General features: G+C 38.8%; 1 protein-coding gene across 1 annotated transcript in view; it reads left to right on the forward strand.

Annotated features, from left to right (window-relative positions):
* Positions 1–4447, forward strand: part of RPL14 (ribosomal protein L14) — an 8734-nt gene extending 4287 nt beyond the window's left edge. Inside the window, exons 4-6 of the mRNA XM_015823273.1 lie at positions 1010–1109; positions 3834–3887; positions 4337–4447. Of these exons, the coding sequence (XP_015678759.1) occupies positions 1010–1109; positions 3834–3887; positions 4337–4402 (220 nt within the window). The 3' untranslated portion in view covers positions 4403–4447. The remainder of the gene's footprint in view (positions 1–1009; positions 1110–3833; positions 3888–4336) is intronic.
* Positions 4448–17628: the final 13181 nt, after the last annotated feature.

Genomic DNA, 17628 nt, shown 5'->3' on the forward strand with positions numbered 1-17628 from the left:
TCCTCGGCCCTCCCCTCCAGGGAGTCCCCCCCTCCCCTCAACTGAAGGAGAGAGCGGGTCACCCTGAAGAGGGTGGCCGGGCGATTATCTGATGACGCAATGAGGGTGGAGTAGTAGTTAGACCTCGCCACCCTCATCGCCACTAGGTAGGATCTAACCTGTATCCTTGCCTGTTATATTAATAAATAAACATTTAGGAATTCCTAAAAGTATTAGTATTACTTTAATACCAATGTTGGCTGTAGATCAGGCATGTCCAACCCATGGACCAACTGAGACCCCACAAGATAAAAGATATAAAAAAAATAAAGGAAATTTGTTGTTTATATAGATTAGCTATATTATATATTTTGTATGCAGCCCAAGATAATTCCTCTTCATTTAGTGTGGCCCAGGCAATCCAAAAGCTTGAACAACTATGCTGTAGATCAGGGATAGGCAACCTTGGCTCTTTTATGACTCGTGGACTTCAACTCCCAGAATTCCTGAGCCAACCATGCTGGCTCAGGAATTCTGGGAGTTGAAGTCCACGAGTCATAAAAGAGCCAAGGTTGCCTACCCCTGCCCTAGATGGAATCACATTGCCCCTGAAGGAGCAGTGCTGTCACTTGGGTTTGTCCTGGAGTCAGTAGTCTTGGTAGATCTGCAGATAGAAGCCATGGCTAAAGAAGTTTTTGCCTCTATGTTGTTCACTTATGCCTTAACTATACAAAGAATAAATAGAGCTGTCAGTTATTAATGAAATTGTTTCATCAAAGAAGAAAAGCTATGCATTTTTGAAAATAACTTTTTGTGCCAGAGTTGTTTTTTTTAAAGGGACTAATATGGGAAGTTATTGTTGCTGTAATTACTTATTTTTTTCTGTACCATTCACTAAATATCATCAGAAAGTTTAGAGATCTATTAACTGGCACAGGAAAATAAATATTTTTAAGCGGTCTTAATGTAAATATATGTTGATTGTAAGCTAAAGATAATCTTACAAATATTTTTTTGTTTTTAAATACAGTGCTCGTCAAAAATGTGTGCGAGTTGCCTGGGAAAAAGAAAACATTAATGAGAAATGGAAGGCCACCAGATGGGCAAAAAAAATTGAGGCTAGGGAGAAGGTATGTGTTTTAAACAATACAAAATATGCAATAGCTTTGAGTTAAATGGCATTCTGGAAGCAGCTAAATAATGAACTACAGTTAAGAACTCTGTTTCTCAGTATTTGTTGCCAGTTAACTGCCTATGTAATCAGTTGTTCAGCAAACGCCTTTTTTAATGTTTCTGCCATTTCAGGTGCAGCAGACTGTAGCAATTTGGAAACTACTTTCCTTTTTTTTTTTTTTTTTGCCTCCAAAAGAGTCACCAGGTTTTCTTTTCAGAGAATGTCTTTTATACTCACCTCCGGCACCGATAGCCCTGCCCAGCAGGTCCACTTCTTCTGTGGCCGAAGGAGCAGCTTCATTCTGTAGCTGCATTCTGGCCTGCATTTCACAGTCAGGCCTTTCTGAAAGGCCTATGCAGCTGAGAACTGAGCTATGGATTCAATCCATAGCTCGGTTGTCGGCTGCAGTGGCCTTCTGGAAAGGCCTATGACTGAGAAATGCAGGCCTGAGACTGCAGAAGAAGTGGGTCGGCAAGGAGGCCTGGCTGCAAGGTAAGTAGGTGCGGGGTGCATGGGGCAGCTCCACATCCCCGCCCTAACTTGCTTTTTAGATCTGTGCTTCGCTCAAAACAGACTTATTTTGGGGGTAGGGCTCATACTAGGCCCACCTCCAAAAATCAAGCTAGGGGTTTTTTTCCGGAGTAGATCTTAAGCTTTCAGGGAAACACGGTAGTTGGAATTGAGATTCCAATTTTTTCCCTCATACTCTGTCCTGAACTTGCGACAAAACAGGACATTTGCTGCACATGGTTACAGATGCTCTGTCATAGATAACAATAGGAACTTGAAATAATCCTGTTATACATCACTCATTCTCTTAACATCATATTGCCCCCAACAATCTGAGTCCTCATTTTATCAACCTCGGAAAGGGGAGTCAACCTTGAAACTTGTCAGGTTCGAACTTCAGGCTGTGGGCAGAGTTTGCCTGCAATACTTCATTCTAACTAAAGAACCATAGTGGTGCAGTGATTAGAATGCAATACTGCAAACTAACTCACTGCTCACTGCAGGAGTTCGATTCTGAATGGCTCAAGGTCGACTCAGCCTTCCATCCTTTTGAAGTTCGTAAAATGAGGAGCCAGATTGTTGGGGGCAATATGCTGACTCTAAACTGCTTAGAGAGGGCTGTAAAGCACTGTGAAGCGTTATATATGTCTAAGTGCTGTTGCTAACCACCGCGCCACCAGGGCTCATCAGTAGTGCTAAGTGCTGCCTACCAGTTGAGACTATTGAAAAAATATCTAAAGGAATGATTTTTAAAAGGGCTTCTAATACAAAATACTGTGAGGCAATCACTGTCTCTCACTCCTGTATACTTAGATCATTCTATGCTTTTGAGCTGTATGAAAAGAAAGGATATAAATGTAGTCAATAGTAGAAGCACAATTAATTCAGCTTTTTGTAGACTGCATAATCTTTTAAAAATATCTTGGAGAGGCTTAGTTAGTTTTATATCTTTTTAATTAAAATATTTTTATCCCTCAGGTTCTTTAAATTTCCCTACCTTAGTCTATGTTTTTTCTAGATTTAATCATTTTAATAGTACATAAATCATTGATTAAAGATGCATATAGATAAAATAAGCATAATTAAATCTGCACCACTTTGTTGAATGCTCTAAATTCCTTTACAGTCCTTTCTCTCTATGGATGACTTGGGCCATTTATTAGTTTTTCAATGTAGTAAAAGGATAAACTTTAATCTGAACTTATTCAGAAAAACTTCTACAAAATTTGTAATAAGTTAAGAATATCAAAAATAAATTGTTTAAATAGCTTCAGTTTTATATTCATGTTTTTGAGATTTTAATTTATATATTTTATACTTATATGTGAAGAGTTATATGATTGTGGTGAAAAAAAATTAAGCTTAGCCTGTGCTTTTAGACACAGAAATTACAGAGTGTGTGCTTCTCTGGTACCTGTATTACAGAGACATTTGCAGTATTTTTGTCTTACCATTATAGGTTGGATTCTATTAATGACAGTAATTGGTGTCTGCAACTCCATTGTTAAGTGACACAGACATGTGACCACTAACTTAACAGGAGAAGTTCCAATTGGGGTTGTTAAGGGCAGTATCTCATGATCTGGTTTCCGTGTTGATTCTATAGTTAGAAGTTGACAATGAAGGCAAATTTTAAAAAAAATGGCAATCACATGACCAATGGGATACTGTCATCATTGTGAGCCAGTTGCAAACACCCAAACCGCAATCACATAATTGTGGTAATGGTGCAGTTTGAAGGATCAGCTGTAAGTCTCATTCAGTGCCATTGTAATTTTGAATGGTTGCTGAACAAGGACTACCTATACTGCATCAATACCTAGGGCACACAAGACAATATTATACCACTCTGTTCTTTTCAAATACTGATTCTTTTACAACATTCAATATTGCCAGGTTCTATGGAGCAGCTTGCTCTATCTATCTATCTATCTATCTATCTATCTATCTATCTATCTATCTATCTATCTATCTATCTATCTATCTATCTATCATCCTTTATGTTTTTTAATGACCTGTACCTTGCTGATTTATCATCTTAATAAAGATGTTTTTGAAAATAAAAGTTATGTATGGAATGACCAGTTGTATTTTGCTAATGCTAAAGAAGTCGGCAGTTTTTGGTAAGACTCAGGATCTCAGACTTCTTTGTCAAAAAATCTTTCTATAGAAAGCCAAGATGACAGATTTTGATCGTTATAAGGTCATGAAAGCAAAGAAAATGGTAAGTATTATTGCTATATTGTGTTCTTGCCAAATAGACTTTCTAGTACTGAATATAATGATTTTAGATGCAAGGTAAGATCTTTACATTTGCAATGTGCAATTTTTGCTTGATTTTCTATTATTGTGTAATTTAACCCAAATTACAGATATGCTTGCCACTTAGAGTAGATTGATTAGAGTAGTCTCTAAACATGTAAATAAAATGAATACACATCAGCAGCTGGCTTTCCACTTTTAGCTGTTCAGTAGTAAATTTCTTTTGAAATAAAAAATAGTGTGAATAGGATTATTCAACAGTAAATATTGTCCTTTTTTCTGCAGAACTTAATCAAAAGTTTAATAAAATTAAATACTGAAATATGACATTTTAGTAGCTCATAAGTAAATAATTTGTAAAAATGAAAACAAACATTCTTGCCTTATAATTATTGCATAATTGTTTTACAGAGAAACAGGATCATCAAACATGAAGTTAAAAAGCTTCAAAAGGCACCTTCTACCAAGAAAGCATAAATTGTCAACAAATAAAAATTTCAATTAAATATGCACCTAACATGATTGATGACTTGCCTGATTATTTTTCTCTTACTACTTTCACCAAACTTAACAAAACCTAAGTATTTATAGGACTACTGTACTTAATGAATAAACCTTGGTACAAAGTTAGAGCTACCCCGCAAACATTGGGCAGATATATATTTTATTTATTAATAAATAAATGTGTGTATTTAAAAGATACTCATCTGAAGAAGCAGTCACAATGTAAAATATTGTGTTAAATTCAGAGCTAAAATCTACAAAGAGCACCCTTGCATAGGTCTCCCACTGCTCCAGATGAATCAGTCGTATGCAGATTGATGGCTATGGCGTCCTCTGGATCTTTTTACTCTGTATGCAAACTGGTGACTGTCGAGTGTGTATTGGAGGCAGAACACGATGGGCCTGCAGACCAGTTTTTCAAAACTACATGATAATAGGGGTGATCTATAATCACTGAGGCTGTTAATAAAGGACTTCTTTGGTAATGGAACAATGATGGAGGCCTTCAGATAGGATGGAATAGTGGACTGGGATAGAGACTGATTAAAAAAATATTGAGCCAACTGGGGTCAAACCATAACATAAATGTAAAAGCCTGTAATAATTATCCAAGTCAGCCAACATCTTCAGACTCCAATCTCACTCTCCCCTAATACTTAGGGCAAATGAGAGGAGTACCAAAGTCAGCATAATTCATTTGTAGTTAATCCAGGAAGGACAAGGAACAGGGAAATTTACCAGTCTGGCTGTGGTGAGCATAAGCGGTATCAGGTTAAAGTAATGGAATACCTTGACATCTGGAAAAGGATTTTGTAAGCCAGCTTCATTTCCAGCCAGCTTCTCTGCAAGAGAGTTAAAACTGAAATATGGTAGTAGGTAGTAGGCAAGCAAGGTAGTAGGCAAGAGCTCAGAATATGTTATATTTTGCTTTATTTTATTGAAAAGTTTACGGTACTATTCTGTTCCTTTACATCCCTCCTATGTTCCAAGAAAAGAGGTTTTTTTAGAACCATCTGTTTTGGAAGTGAATTCTGGCAGGTCTCACAGCTGCTGGGTTGTACTTTTGTGCCTCTGAATGGAAAGCAGACGGAGCACTATCGAAGGACTGTAGGCAATTTTGCTTGTGTCAGTTGGTTAACATGATGTTATCTGTTCAATCAACTCTTTATGATTCTATGGGCTAGGTGTCTCCATATTTTCCAATCTAGCACTTTTGAGTTTTTCTTTGCTCTGGCTATGCTAATTTAACAACAGTGATTCATTCACTTAACAAATGTGACAAGAAAAGTCAAAATGGGACAAAATTCATTTAACAAATTGAACACTGGGCACTATCTAACAAAATGAAATTCAATGTGAAAAAAGTAAGGTTCTATGTTTAGGCAAGAAAAACCAAATGTACAGGTATAGTATAGGGGGTACCTTGCTCAATAGTAGCAACTGAGGGATCTCGGGAGTGCTAGTGGACAGTCACTTAAATATGAGCCAGCAGTGTTGCAGCTGCCAAAAAGGCCAACACAGTGCTAGGCTGCATTAACAGGGATAGAATCAAGATCACATGAAGTATTAATACCACTTTACAATGCCTTGGTAAGGCCACTGCATCCAGTTTTGGTCACCAGGATGTAAAAAAGATGTTGAGATTCTAGAAAGTACAGAGAAGAGCAACAAAGATGATCAGGGGACTGGAGGCTAAAACATATAAGGAACGGTTGCTGGAATTGGGTATGTCTAGTTTAACGAAGAGAAGGACGAGGGGGGACATGATAGCAGTGTTCCAATATCTCAGGGGCTGCCACAAAGAAGAGGGTGTCAAGCTATTTTCCAAAGCGCCTGAAGGCAGGACAAGAAGCAATGGATTGAAACTAATCAAGGAGAGAAGTAACCTAGAACTAAGGAGAAGCTTCCTGATAGATAGAACAATTAATCAGTGGAACAACCTGCCTCCAGAAGTGGTGAATGCTCCAGCACTGGAAGTTTTTAAGAAGAGACTAGACAGCCATTTGTCCGAAATGGTATAGGGTTTCCTGCCTGAGCAGGGGGTTGGACTAGATAACTTCCAAGGTCCCTTCCAATTTTTTATTATTATTGATGATCATCGCACAGTCAGCCAGGTGTTCAGACTGGATTTAGCATTTTGTTTACCTATCGAGTCCTTACCAAGGACCTGGGATAGGCAGATTTGGATGTTTGATGGTATTACAGATATCGTCGCAGGATGGAAGCAGTTCCTAGTAAGGCTGCCTTTTGCAATTGACTAATGGCAAATTTGTCAATGCCAATGGTGTTCAAGTGGTGCTCCAGTTGTTTTGGGATTGCACCCAAGGTGCCTATTACTATTGGTACTACCCTTGCTTGCTTTTGCCACAGTCTTTCTATTTCTATTTGTAGGTCTTTGTATTTTGTTATCTTGTCCAGTTCTTTCTTGTCTATTCTGCTGTCTCGTCCACTATCCAGACTTTTTTGTCTTTCTTATCGACAGTTGTTAAGTCCGGGGGATTATGTTGCAGATGCTTGTCTGTTTGAATTCTGAAGTCCCAGAGCAGTTTAATTTTATCATTTTCTATGACTTTCTCTATTTTATGATCCCACCAGTTTTTGCTTACAGGCAAATGATATTTCTTGCAGATCTTCCAATGCACCATTGTTGCTACTTTGTCATGCCGCTGCTTGTAGTCAGTCTGTGCTATCTTCTTGCAGCAGCTTACCAGGTGATCCACTGTTTCTTCAGCTTTGCATAGGCGGCACTTACTGTCTGTTGCTGTCTTCTCAATTTTGACTTTATATGCATTTGTCCTTAAGGCTTGGTCTTGTGCAGCCAGAATTAGTCCCTCGGTCTCTTTCTTCAATTTCCTGCTCTTAGCCATTGCCAAGTCTTGTTATTATCTGCTTTCCCAGCTATTTTTTAATGTACTGGCCATGTAGGGCTTTGTCTTCCCATGCCTCTGTTCTGTTCTTCATTTGGTCTTTCTTGTAGGCCAATTTGGTCTCTCCAGTGGTCAGTAAGCCTTCCTGATATACTAATTTCAGTGCATCTTCATCATTGTCCTTCAGATATTCTTCCAAAGCCATTTCTTCTTCTTCAACCATCTGATGTACTTGCAGCATTCCACGCCCACCTATTTGCCTTGGTAGATAAAGTCTGTCAATGTCACTTCATGGATGAAGGGCATGATTCATTGTCATTATTTTTCTGGTCTTTCTATCCATTGCTTTTAGTTCTGCTTGAGTCCAGTCCACTATTCCAGCTGTGTATCTAATGACTGGAATTGCCCAGGTGTTGATTGTCTTTATGGTATTTCCTCCATTGAGTTTGGACTTTAAGATCTTCACTCTCTTGATGTACCTTGATGTAGAAATGTATCACCTCTAATCTTTTTCTTGACTTCAGTGTGCTTGATGTTGTCAGCTTGAAGGATACCCAAGTATTGGTAGTAATCTTCCTCATCCAGACTCTTAACGTTATTTTCGTGGGGCATCTTGATTCCTTCAGTTTTCACTATTTTTCCTTGTTTGATAGTAAGTGTGGCACACTTGTCCAAGCCAAACTCCATTGCAATATCTTGGCTATATATACGGACAGTGTTGAGCAGCGATTCTATTTCATATGATGTTTTTCCATACAGCTTGAGATCATCCATGTAAAGGAGTTGGGATAGTCTGGCAGATGTTTTTGATGTTTGATAGCCATGTCCTGAGTTATTCAGTATTGTTGACAGAGGAAAGAGTGCAATAACAAATAGTAATGATGATAATGAATCTCCTTGAAATATTCCTCTCTTGATGTTAACCTCTCCCAGTCTCTCACCATTGACCTGCAACTGTGTCTTCCATTGTGCCATCGATCTTTGCACAAATTTTCTGATGTTTCTACTGTTATTTCTAGGCACTTGATTATCCAGTCATGTGGCAGAGAGTCAAATGCCTTTTTGTAGTCAATCCATGCCACATTCAGGTTGGTCTTCCTTTTCTTGCAGTTTTCCAAGATCATTTTGTCTATTAGGAGTTGATCTTTTGTTCCTCTGCTATTGGGTCGGTTTCTTTTCTGCTCAGGTGGAAAGAGATTGTTTTCAATTAGATGTTGTTGTACTGCATCAGCTATCACACCAGTTAGCAATTTGAAAGTTGTTGGTAAGCAGGTAATTGGCCTGTAGTTGCCTGGTGTTGCCCCTTTTGCTGGTTTTTTCATTATTAGATAGGTTTTCCCAGTTGTTAGCCACTTTTCAATTTCTCCTCTTTGTAGTATATTGTTGAACTGCTTGGCAATGAGTGTATGTATAACAGTTAGATGTTTCAACAAAAACCCATGCAGTTCATCTTCATCTGGTGCTGACCAATTTTTGATCTTCCTTGCTCTTTTTTCTACCATTTTTGTTGTTATTACTAGTTCTTTCATTTCAACTTCTGTTTTATTTGCATCCACTTCGTTTAACCAAGCTGCATCCTTGTTGTATTTCTTTGGGTTATCCCATATCTGCTTCCAGAACTGCACTGTTTCTTCCTTGTCAGGTACTGACTGATTCATTGCAGTTTCTCCATTGATGGATTGGTAGAAACGTTTCTGATTGGATTGAAATTGGAGGTTCTGCCTATAGTTTGCCATTCGAGCTTCATTTCTACTGATTTTCCTGGCTATAGCTGTTATTTGTTGCTTTATTATTTCCAGTGCTTCTTTGATCTTCCTTGTTTCTAAGTGGTATTTCTTGATTAGGTATTCTTTTGTCTTCTTGTTCTTCAGCTTCTTTTCTTTCATCTGTTCTAGCTTGCTTGCATGTGATCTTAACTTGCTGATATTATTTTCTAGTCTAACCTTCCATTTTTCTGATGCACTGTTTGTTTGTTTTTCTTCTTTGTTGATTTTGCATCCCAGGTATTCAGTTATAACTGCAGCTGTGCTGTACATTAGTTGGTTTGTTTCTTGCAGTGAATTGGTGCTTATACTTGATATTGCAGTATTTGCATCTTTTAATGCTTGTGCTAGCTGTTTCTTTGGAACAAGCTTCAATGCAGGCAACCTTATTCTGTTGTTTTTGTGCTGTTCTAGATGCTCAGTTATCCTTTGTTTCAATTCTTTTATTTCTGTAGTTAGAGGATTTTGTTCTTCCTGAGGAAGAGGTGCCTGGTTTCCAAATGAGAACAGTTGTATATCTCTGCTGGATTCCTTCACTGCCAACTCCCCCTGGATTATTATTATTATTATTATTGTTGTTGTTATTGTTGTTATGGGGCAAAACTCATTTAACAAATTTCTCACCCCTCCTCCTTTTATATCTTCTCTTCCCCCTCCTTTTATATCCTCTCTTCTCTCCCCCCTTATTTTATATCCTTTTCCCTCTTTTTATATCGTCTTCTCCCCCCCTTTTCAGTGCACCTCCAGCTGATTGCTCTCCTCAAGACTGCTTTCTTCTCCCCCCTTGTCTTTTTTTTCTCTCCCTCTCCCATCAAAACCTGTTCCTTTTATAATCTTTCCTCTCTCTCCCCCTCCTTTTTTCTCCCGGGTGCACTGGAAGCACTGATTAGCTGGAGCTGCATGCGCTGATCCTAGGCTCTCAGTAGAACCTCATGCAGCTCCAACTGAATCGCTGCCTGAAGACTGCGTGGAGCTGCCTGCCACCCCCAAGGCTGCCGCCAATCAACTGGAGCTGCATGCGCTGATCCTGGGCTCCCAGCAGAACCCAGGCAACATCTCACACAGTTCCAGCTGACTTTCCCACAAGCCTATGCGGTGCTGCTGCCGCTTTACCTCATCTACTTTTACACTTTTTTACACATTTTTACAGTGCTTTTCAACCCATCATACACGTACTATCTACCAGGTGTCAATGTACCACCAATGGTACCCGTACCCCCGGTTGAAAAGCCCTGCTCTAGAACACAACTGGATTTTTTTTTACTTCTTTAAATTACTACCTGCCTCTATCTTGCTATACAGAATCTTAGATTTAAGAAAATGTGTGAAATGTACGTTATTTTGACTGTAACTTTAGATGTGGAGATTGGCTTTGGTATTTTTTATGGAAAGGGGTATTGTTGTCAGCTGTTATTTCTATTAATAGTAGTCCTCAACTTTGCAATCATTTGTTTAACAACAGTTCAAAGTTATGATGCTGAAAAAAATGACTTACAACCTGGTCTTTTTTCAATCATTGCACCACTCACAGTCATGTGATCACAATTCAGATATTTGACAATAGTTGCCGCATCCTGCAGATATGTGATAGTGATTTTTCCTAGCCAGTTCTGACAGAAAAAATCAATTGGGAGAAGTCATATTTGTTTAACAACTGTGTGATTTATTTAATGACCATGGCAAAATAGGTTGTAAAATTGGGTGTGGTCACATGATTCCTTAATGACGATGTTGCTTAATGAATTCTCCAGGTGCAGTGATGGACTGGACGAGTTGAGGAGTACCTGTAATGGAACCAATGTCTAGTTCAATGTGTGGTATTTCTAGATAGGGCTGAGCAATATATTTTAAAAACCTAGAATCCAAGAAATCAGTGTCCACAATCAGTGTACTGGTGGATTAATGATCTGATTTTATATGAGGTAGCTTTCTAGACTAAGAGGTGAGAGACGGTTATTCCATCCAAGTTTTTCCCACTCAAGTTTTCATTCCAAGACAAGTCTGCTGTAATAATCTTTTGTTTAAGTTTATAAATACAATCTAGCTTTTCTGTCTCCAAAACATTTTGTTGCCTTCAACTCCAAAGCACAGTATACTGCAGTCCTATGTGCTGTAGTTAGCTTGAAAAATGTTGTTTTAGACTTAGCAAGTGCAACAGGAAGATCTCCCTAGCCATGGGATCTCACTTCACATTGAGCATGGGTTGGTGTCCTCAACTGCCCTTAAGGGAAGAAGAATCATCCTGAAGTAGAGATTAATAGCGTTTGCTATCTGGATGCTGCTTCCATCTTTTTGTGATTAGCCATTTATAGTCAGTAATTGAGGAATAGTTTTTGAATAGGTTTAGGCATATGTGCAATTCAAGTCCTACCCAACAGTAGTTCTTTGGGCATGATCGCAAATATATATTTACCTTTTTCCTGGTTATGTATCATTTTTCTCTTTATGTGAGAATAAGCAAAGAGAGGAAGAGTCCACAAAAACCTCTCTTACATATAAAGTCTAAATTATGAATATTTACTTAGGTCTATGTAATATGAAGAAAAAATATATGATCTAGTACTAACTAATATTTGCTTTTTTCTGCAAATTTGAATATATGAATGTGTGGTTTTTTTACAGGTTTGAGAAACTGAATATGGTAGGGAAAAAAACTTAGACATCTTTTCAGTTAATATTTTGTGATACCTGCTTTAACAGATATTATAGCTTTCAATATCTCCTGTAATAAGAGCCTTGTAATCTGTTGGAACATCCAACCTCTTTTCAATTTCAGTTTTATTTCCTGGCTTCAACAAAGGGAGAAAACATTCATGTAGTTGGCCAGCAAAGGGTGGACTGATGCTGGCACTTGAGGTGGAGATTGCAGAAGAGCTGGGCAGGAATACATTTGCCGTGTGAGAAGCAGAGCATTTAGTGGTGATATATGAGGGCAATTTGGAAATAAAACTCAGTTTGAGCATGAAAGGCTTTGCGGAAGCCTGCCCAGGGAGAGGGAAGCTCGGACAGCTGCCACTGGTTTTGGGCATGGTGGGCATGGATTGGGCGGAAGGAAAGAAAAAGGAGGAGAGAAAGGTGGTGGGGGTATTTGCTGTTGCTGTTGTCGGGGAGAGACCAGGTGAACTTGGAGAGGGATTTGAGGTTTTAGCTGATCTCTCTCTTTGAAGGAGAGGGAAGGAGAAAGTGAGAAGAGAGTGAGAAGGTAGAATTTTATTGCTTTCTTTCACAGGGGGAATATCCTGAGGGGGGGGGAGAGAGAGAGAGAGAGAGTGTGTGTTGCTGGGGTTGCTAAATTCAGATTTTAACAATAAAGACAAGGGAGGTTTTTTTTGACGCCAATGAGACCTGGGACTGCGAACGACGACGGAAGAGAAGGAGAGGTTGGTCGCTACTGCTTTGGAGACTAGCGGCCACCCGGACTTTGATTACTGTTACTTGTGCAAGTTATAGACATTGTGGGGAGTTGCCCTTGCAGGGCGAGCTATTACTACAGAACGTTGACCACTTTCGTTCGTGTTCCCAGTGCTGCCTGGAGCCGGGGTTTTCCCCACCCCTTTGTTTCCGAATGGTCGCTGTAAAATCATTGACTATTGCTGCTATGACTGCCGGGGGTTGTTAAACACTGCCACGCATTGACTATCGGGGTTAGGGGTTGGTTATCTTCATTTCTGAAAGCCCCCCCTTGACGAGAATCTGCCATCTCTTTGCTTCGTGTGAGCTCCCACTGGAAAAGACACTTTATTAAAGCAGCTGCTGAGTGTGACGGAGGGGAGTGGGACTGGGAGGGCCTGGGCTTTGGCAGCCTCTGAGGGGGTAACGCTACACGAGTAATGGGCAGGGATAGCAATGCCCATCCTATGGCGCCATGCGCAGTAGTTCAGTAGGCAGTGAGGAGTGAAAAGGTAAGGTAGTGTTGCAGTTGACTCGTCCACTAGATCAACTGAAAATGAACCCGTTTTTTAAATGAAACTGGTTTGTGTTGAACCGCTTCGACAATGACAATGCACTTCACAATTCTCTTACAGGGTGGCTTCATTCCCAGCAGGAGATTTTTTTGCAGAAGGAATTTCAAACCTTGTAAGATGTTATGACAAGTGCCTCAATTTGAATGGCGATTATGTCGAAAAGTAATGTAATGTAGTTTTTTAATGTGTATAATACAAGACAGATACTGTATCTGTGAGTGTCTGTCATTGATAACCAAACAGGTTTATTTCCGAATTGCCCTTGTATTTGCAGGAGACTTGTCTGGAGAGGGGACAGGAGACCGGGATACAGGAGGCATCAGAAGACGAGTTGTGCAAGCAAGAGAAAGAACATGTGTATGCACAATGGCTTAATAGAGGCTGAGAAGAAGGTATAATCGAAATAGACAGTTCTAATCCAATACCCCAAATAGCTTCAAAAGTACTAAGGGACAAGCCAGAGACTTGGTCAGGAACATGCTAAGGTCAAAATGAAGCAGGAATCAAGAACAGGAATTCACAATACACAAAATCGGATGCTGAAGTTTATTCCAGCTATTGAAGGCAGTCCCCTATGCACTTTAAATCTTCTCCTTGATTAGCATGCACAGGTGAGGCTTTCCCTACTCAGCAGTTGCCAATATTGAGACACTGGGTTTGCTTGTGGAGTCACATCTTGTCGCTTGTTCCAAGATATTTACAGATAGTCCATGACTTATTATCATTTGTTTAACAATGGTTCAAAATTATGACAGCCTCAGAAAAAAATGACTTATAACCCATTTTTGAAGTTAAAACCGCTACACCATTCCCATGGTCATGTGTCTGCAATTTTGGAGCTTGGCAACAGGCTTGCATTTATGATAATTGTAATGTCTTGAGGTCATGTGGTTACAATTTATCATCTTCCCAGCTAGCATCTGACAAATGGACAAAGCAGGGAAACCAAAGTCACTTAACAACCGTGTGATTCAGTTAAACACCGTATGATTTGCTTAACAATCAGGGGAAAAATGATCATAAAATTGGATTCAGTCACATGATGACTCACTTAATGACTGTTCCCTTCAGAGACTGAAATTCTTGCCTCAGTTGTGGCCATAAGTTAAGGACTACATACACTTTAACAGTATAATAGGATTTTCAGGCCAGGGAACTTTTCCCTTGCTTCTTGGAGCTTGGCTCTTAAGCTGTGACACTCAATTTCTTTGCCAACTATCAAAGAATATCTTCACTCAAAACTTCCACCAAGTTCAGAATCGCTGGATATTGTAAAAAAAAAAAAGTGCAACTGAAACTATGGTAGTTGATCATCAGGGGCGCAATTGTTCAGCTGTTAAAGACACTTGGCTTGTTGGCTGGAAACTCAACAGCCTAGGTTTGAGACCCAAGTGATGCATGATGGGGTGAGCTCCTGTTCCTTGCCCCAGGTCTTGCTCACCTGGCAGTTCAAAAGCATGCAAATGCAAATAGATAAATAGGTACCAATTCAGTGGGAAGGTAAGAGTGTTCTGTGTGCCTCAGCATATAGTCATGCTGGTCACATGAACACGGAAATATCTTCGGACAGTGCTGGCTCCCTTGGATAAGAAACGAAGATGAGCACTGCCCCAGAGCCAGAAATGACTGGACAGGTGAAACCTTTACCTTGCTGTGGTCACCATCTTGAATCTTTGAAACTAGAGTCCACAGGTTACATAAATATCTACAAAAATGAATGAACTTTCCAGAACTAAATACACAAAATAACATCTGAACAAAAGGGAGCCATTATATCACATGTCATATGAACTGAATGTTGCATTTTTAGCATGCATACAATTAACCAAACTGTTCAATTTCCTCCTGTAAAAAATTCAAGAAACAATGTGAAACAATAGTTTTTGTTTAATTTTAAAAACATGGGAGTGTAAAAAATAGATGCCCAAATAGTTTTCCATCAGCATTTGCAAACGGAGGTGTCATTTTATAATCACGAGAAATGTATAGTTGTTCCTTATAAGCTCCTATTTTATACAAGCTCTGTGACTTGCTTTCACAAATATACGACATACAGGTCAGAATTAGGTTGCCACAAGATGGTGATGTTTCTCTCTTTCAAGTTCCTGACAAAACCTTAGTTCATTTTAATTGTAGAAAAATGTGCAAAGCAAATTGCTTGTAACACAGTTTATTTATACTGTGATACAATTCATAACATAACATAAAATGGTGCCTGTGCGATCATTTTTAATTTTCTTATTTTACTGATAAATATAATTTTGAGTTCTGGTCAGGAAACTAGTCCTGTCCATTAACAAAAACATTTTTCTATTTCATCATTTGAGGTATTGAAATGGAAATGGTGACAATTATTTTCATTTTCATGTAAAAATAAAGGTTTCCTTTCCCAGGGTGCAGTATTAGTTCTGAAACATAGTTAATCCTATTGGGTTTTGACATAGATGCCTTGTTGCAAAAATAATGGTATTATTGAAAAGGATAGCTTATCTAGTAATGTTTTATTTTCTTGCTTATTCATCTTGTAAGCAAATAAGCTGAACTGATAATACAGCTATCAGTAGCCATACACTAGTCAATGACATCAAATTATTGTCTTTCTGCTGGAGTTTTTTCAGACTCCTTTTTGGAAGACAAGATTAAAGCCAGAAGTTTATCATCTGTGCCTTCATATTAATGTTGGCTTGAAATGGCAGTTTTTAGACGGGAAGCTCAGCTTGGATGGAAAAGCAATACTGCTTCTATTGTAATAATGTAGAGAGATGTCATCTTCTCACCAGAAGGATTACCCTAAGCCAACAAAATTCTGCAGCATCTCAATGTGATGTATATTGAATTATAATAAACATCACTCAAGACTATCTGAAATACACAGATACAGATTATAAATAAAACTGAGTAACAGTAGGTAACAAGTATGGCTCCTATGTGCTGTTTAGAAGGGTCTTAGAAGAAAGTCTTATCTGCCACTCTCTCTCTTTGCTAAAAAAATGTAAAGGTAGCAAAAAAAAAAGGAATGCTTTTAGGATTTAACTTGATTTGTAAACATTTTTTTTTTTTGTAAAATAGGCTATAAATAAATATAGTGAAATAAAAAAATTCAAGATTTTTAAAAACATGGTGGTGTTACAAGGCAATAGAATCTTGGTTTGAACAAAATGTGAAGGTTTGAATTGTAGGAAGACAGCACACACACACCCAGAGAAGGAAATCGTTTGGGGAATATTAAAAAAGCAGAATATATTTCCCCAAAGGAATAATGGCGAAGATCTTAAAAGGCAGAAACTTCTCCCTCCCCCCCCACAAGCCAGAAATCAGCAGGCAAGGTCTGCAGAAATGCAGATTTGATCATCCTTTCAGAAAGACTGAAGCCAGGAAACTTGGAATTTATGGGATTAGAAAGACAAAGATCCCTAGAACTAACAACCCTCACCCTTCCAACACAGGACATAGCCTTCAGCCACAGCCTCAGGGAAGCAGGACATGACTTTTAGGACATAATAGTATTAACCCATCCTCATCAGAATACAAAAAAAGCACACTGAACCTCAGGTCAAAGTTCATGCCACAGGAACAACTCCAAACACAAAAGCCCAAGAAGGTATAAAAACCCACCATTCCCAGCACTATGTGGTCAGCCACCCCAGAAACATGCTGCTGTCACTGAAGTTTCTGGCAACTCAATAAAAATACCTTCTTTCCAAACAGCCTCCATTTTGTTTATTCCCAGCTTGGACTGGACCCTGATGAATATATTTCTTTCAACAGAATGTTTGCTAATTTTAATAAAAATTTGGGGGGGGGGAGGATGAAGGGAGAGGGACAGGAAATGACATTAACTGTAGTAAATAAAATTATTTCAATTTAAATAGCAATAAAATGTGAGCAATCACAAGGTTGCAACAGAGTTATAGGATGAAAAGAAACAAGCTACTGCAATACAAGGCTATAACTCATATTGAATGAATAGTAATCTCAGTCTTTTTACAGGTTTTGTTATATACAATTTTAGGTTGCTAAATTGGAGCCAATGAAATGAGATAGGAAAAGAAATAGCTCTTGACTTCCACTCTTACTTTTGAGCCTGATGAAAAGTAAATTCTTTCTAACAGAGCTTGATTTAATAGCTATATGGCTATAATTATATCATTGACGGAACAACAATATTGTCAGCGGTAAATCCCAGAGAAGTAATTAGGCTGAGAATTCTACTGGATAAAATTCATCAAGATTACGATTTCAAGAAAACCTTCCAAGAGTGAAAGCAGCTTTGTAATAGAACAAATTGCTGGAAAAGTAATGGACTAACCTTTGCTGGAGGATTTAAGCAAAGTCATCTACCAGGGATGCTGGAACTATATTTTTTCCTGCAAATCGTGTATTAAGTTTGGCCTGGAGTTGCATTATCCCAGGAGTCCGTTCCATTGTTTATCTTCTGTAATTGTATGTACTGTATTTTCCGGCGCATAAGACGACTGGGCGTATAAGACGACCCCCGACTTTTGAGAAGATTTTCAGGGTTTAGAAACTCGTCTTATACGCCGGAAAATACGGTATATGGTGGATAGCAAGTAGAGGAAGACTGCTCTAGTGGGCCTTTGCAT

Source organism: Protobothrops mucrosquamatus, unplaced genomic scaffold, assembly GCF_001527695.2.
Source record: "Protobothrops mucrosquamatus isolate PMUCROS unplaced genomic scaffold, P.Mucros_1.0 scaffold_177, whole genome shotgun sequence".
In the NCBI taxonomy this organism is placed as follows: Eukaryota; Metazoa; Chordata; class Lepidosauria; order Squamata; family Viperidae; genus Protobothrops; species Protobothrops mucrosquamatus.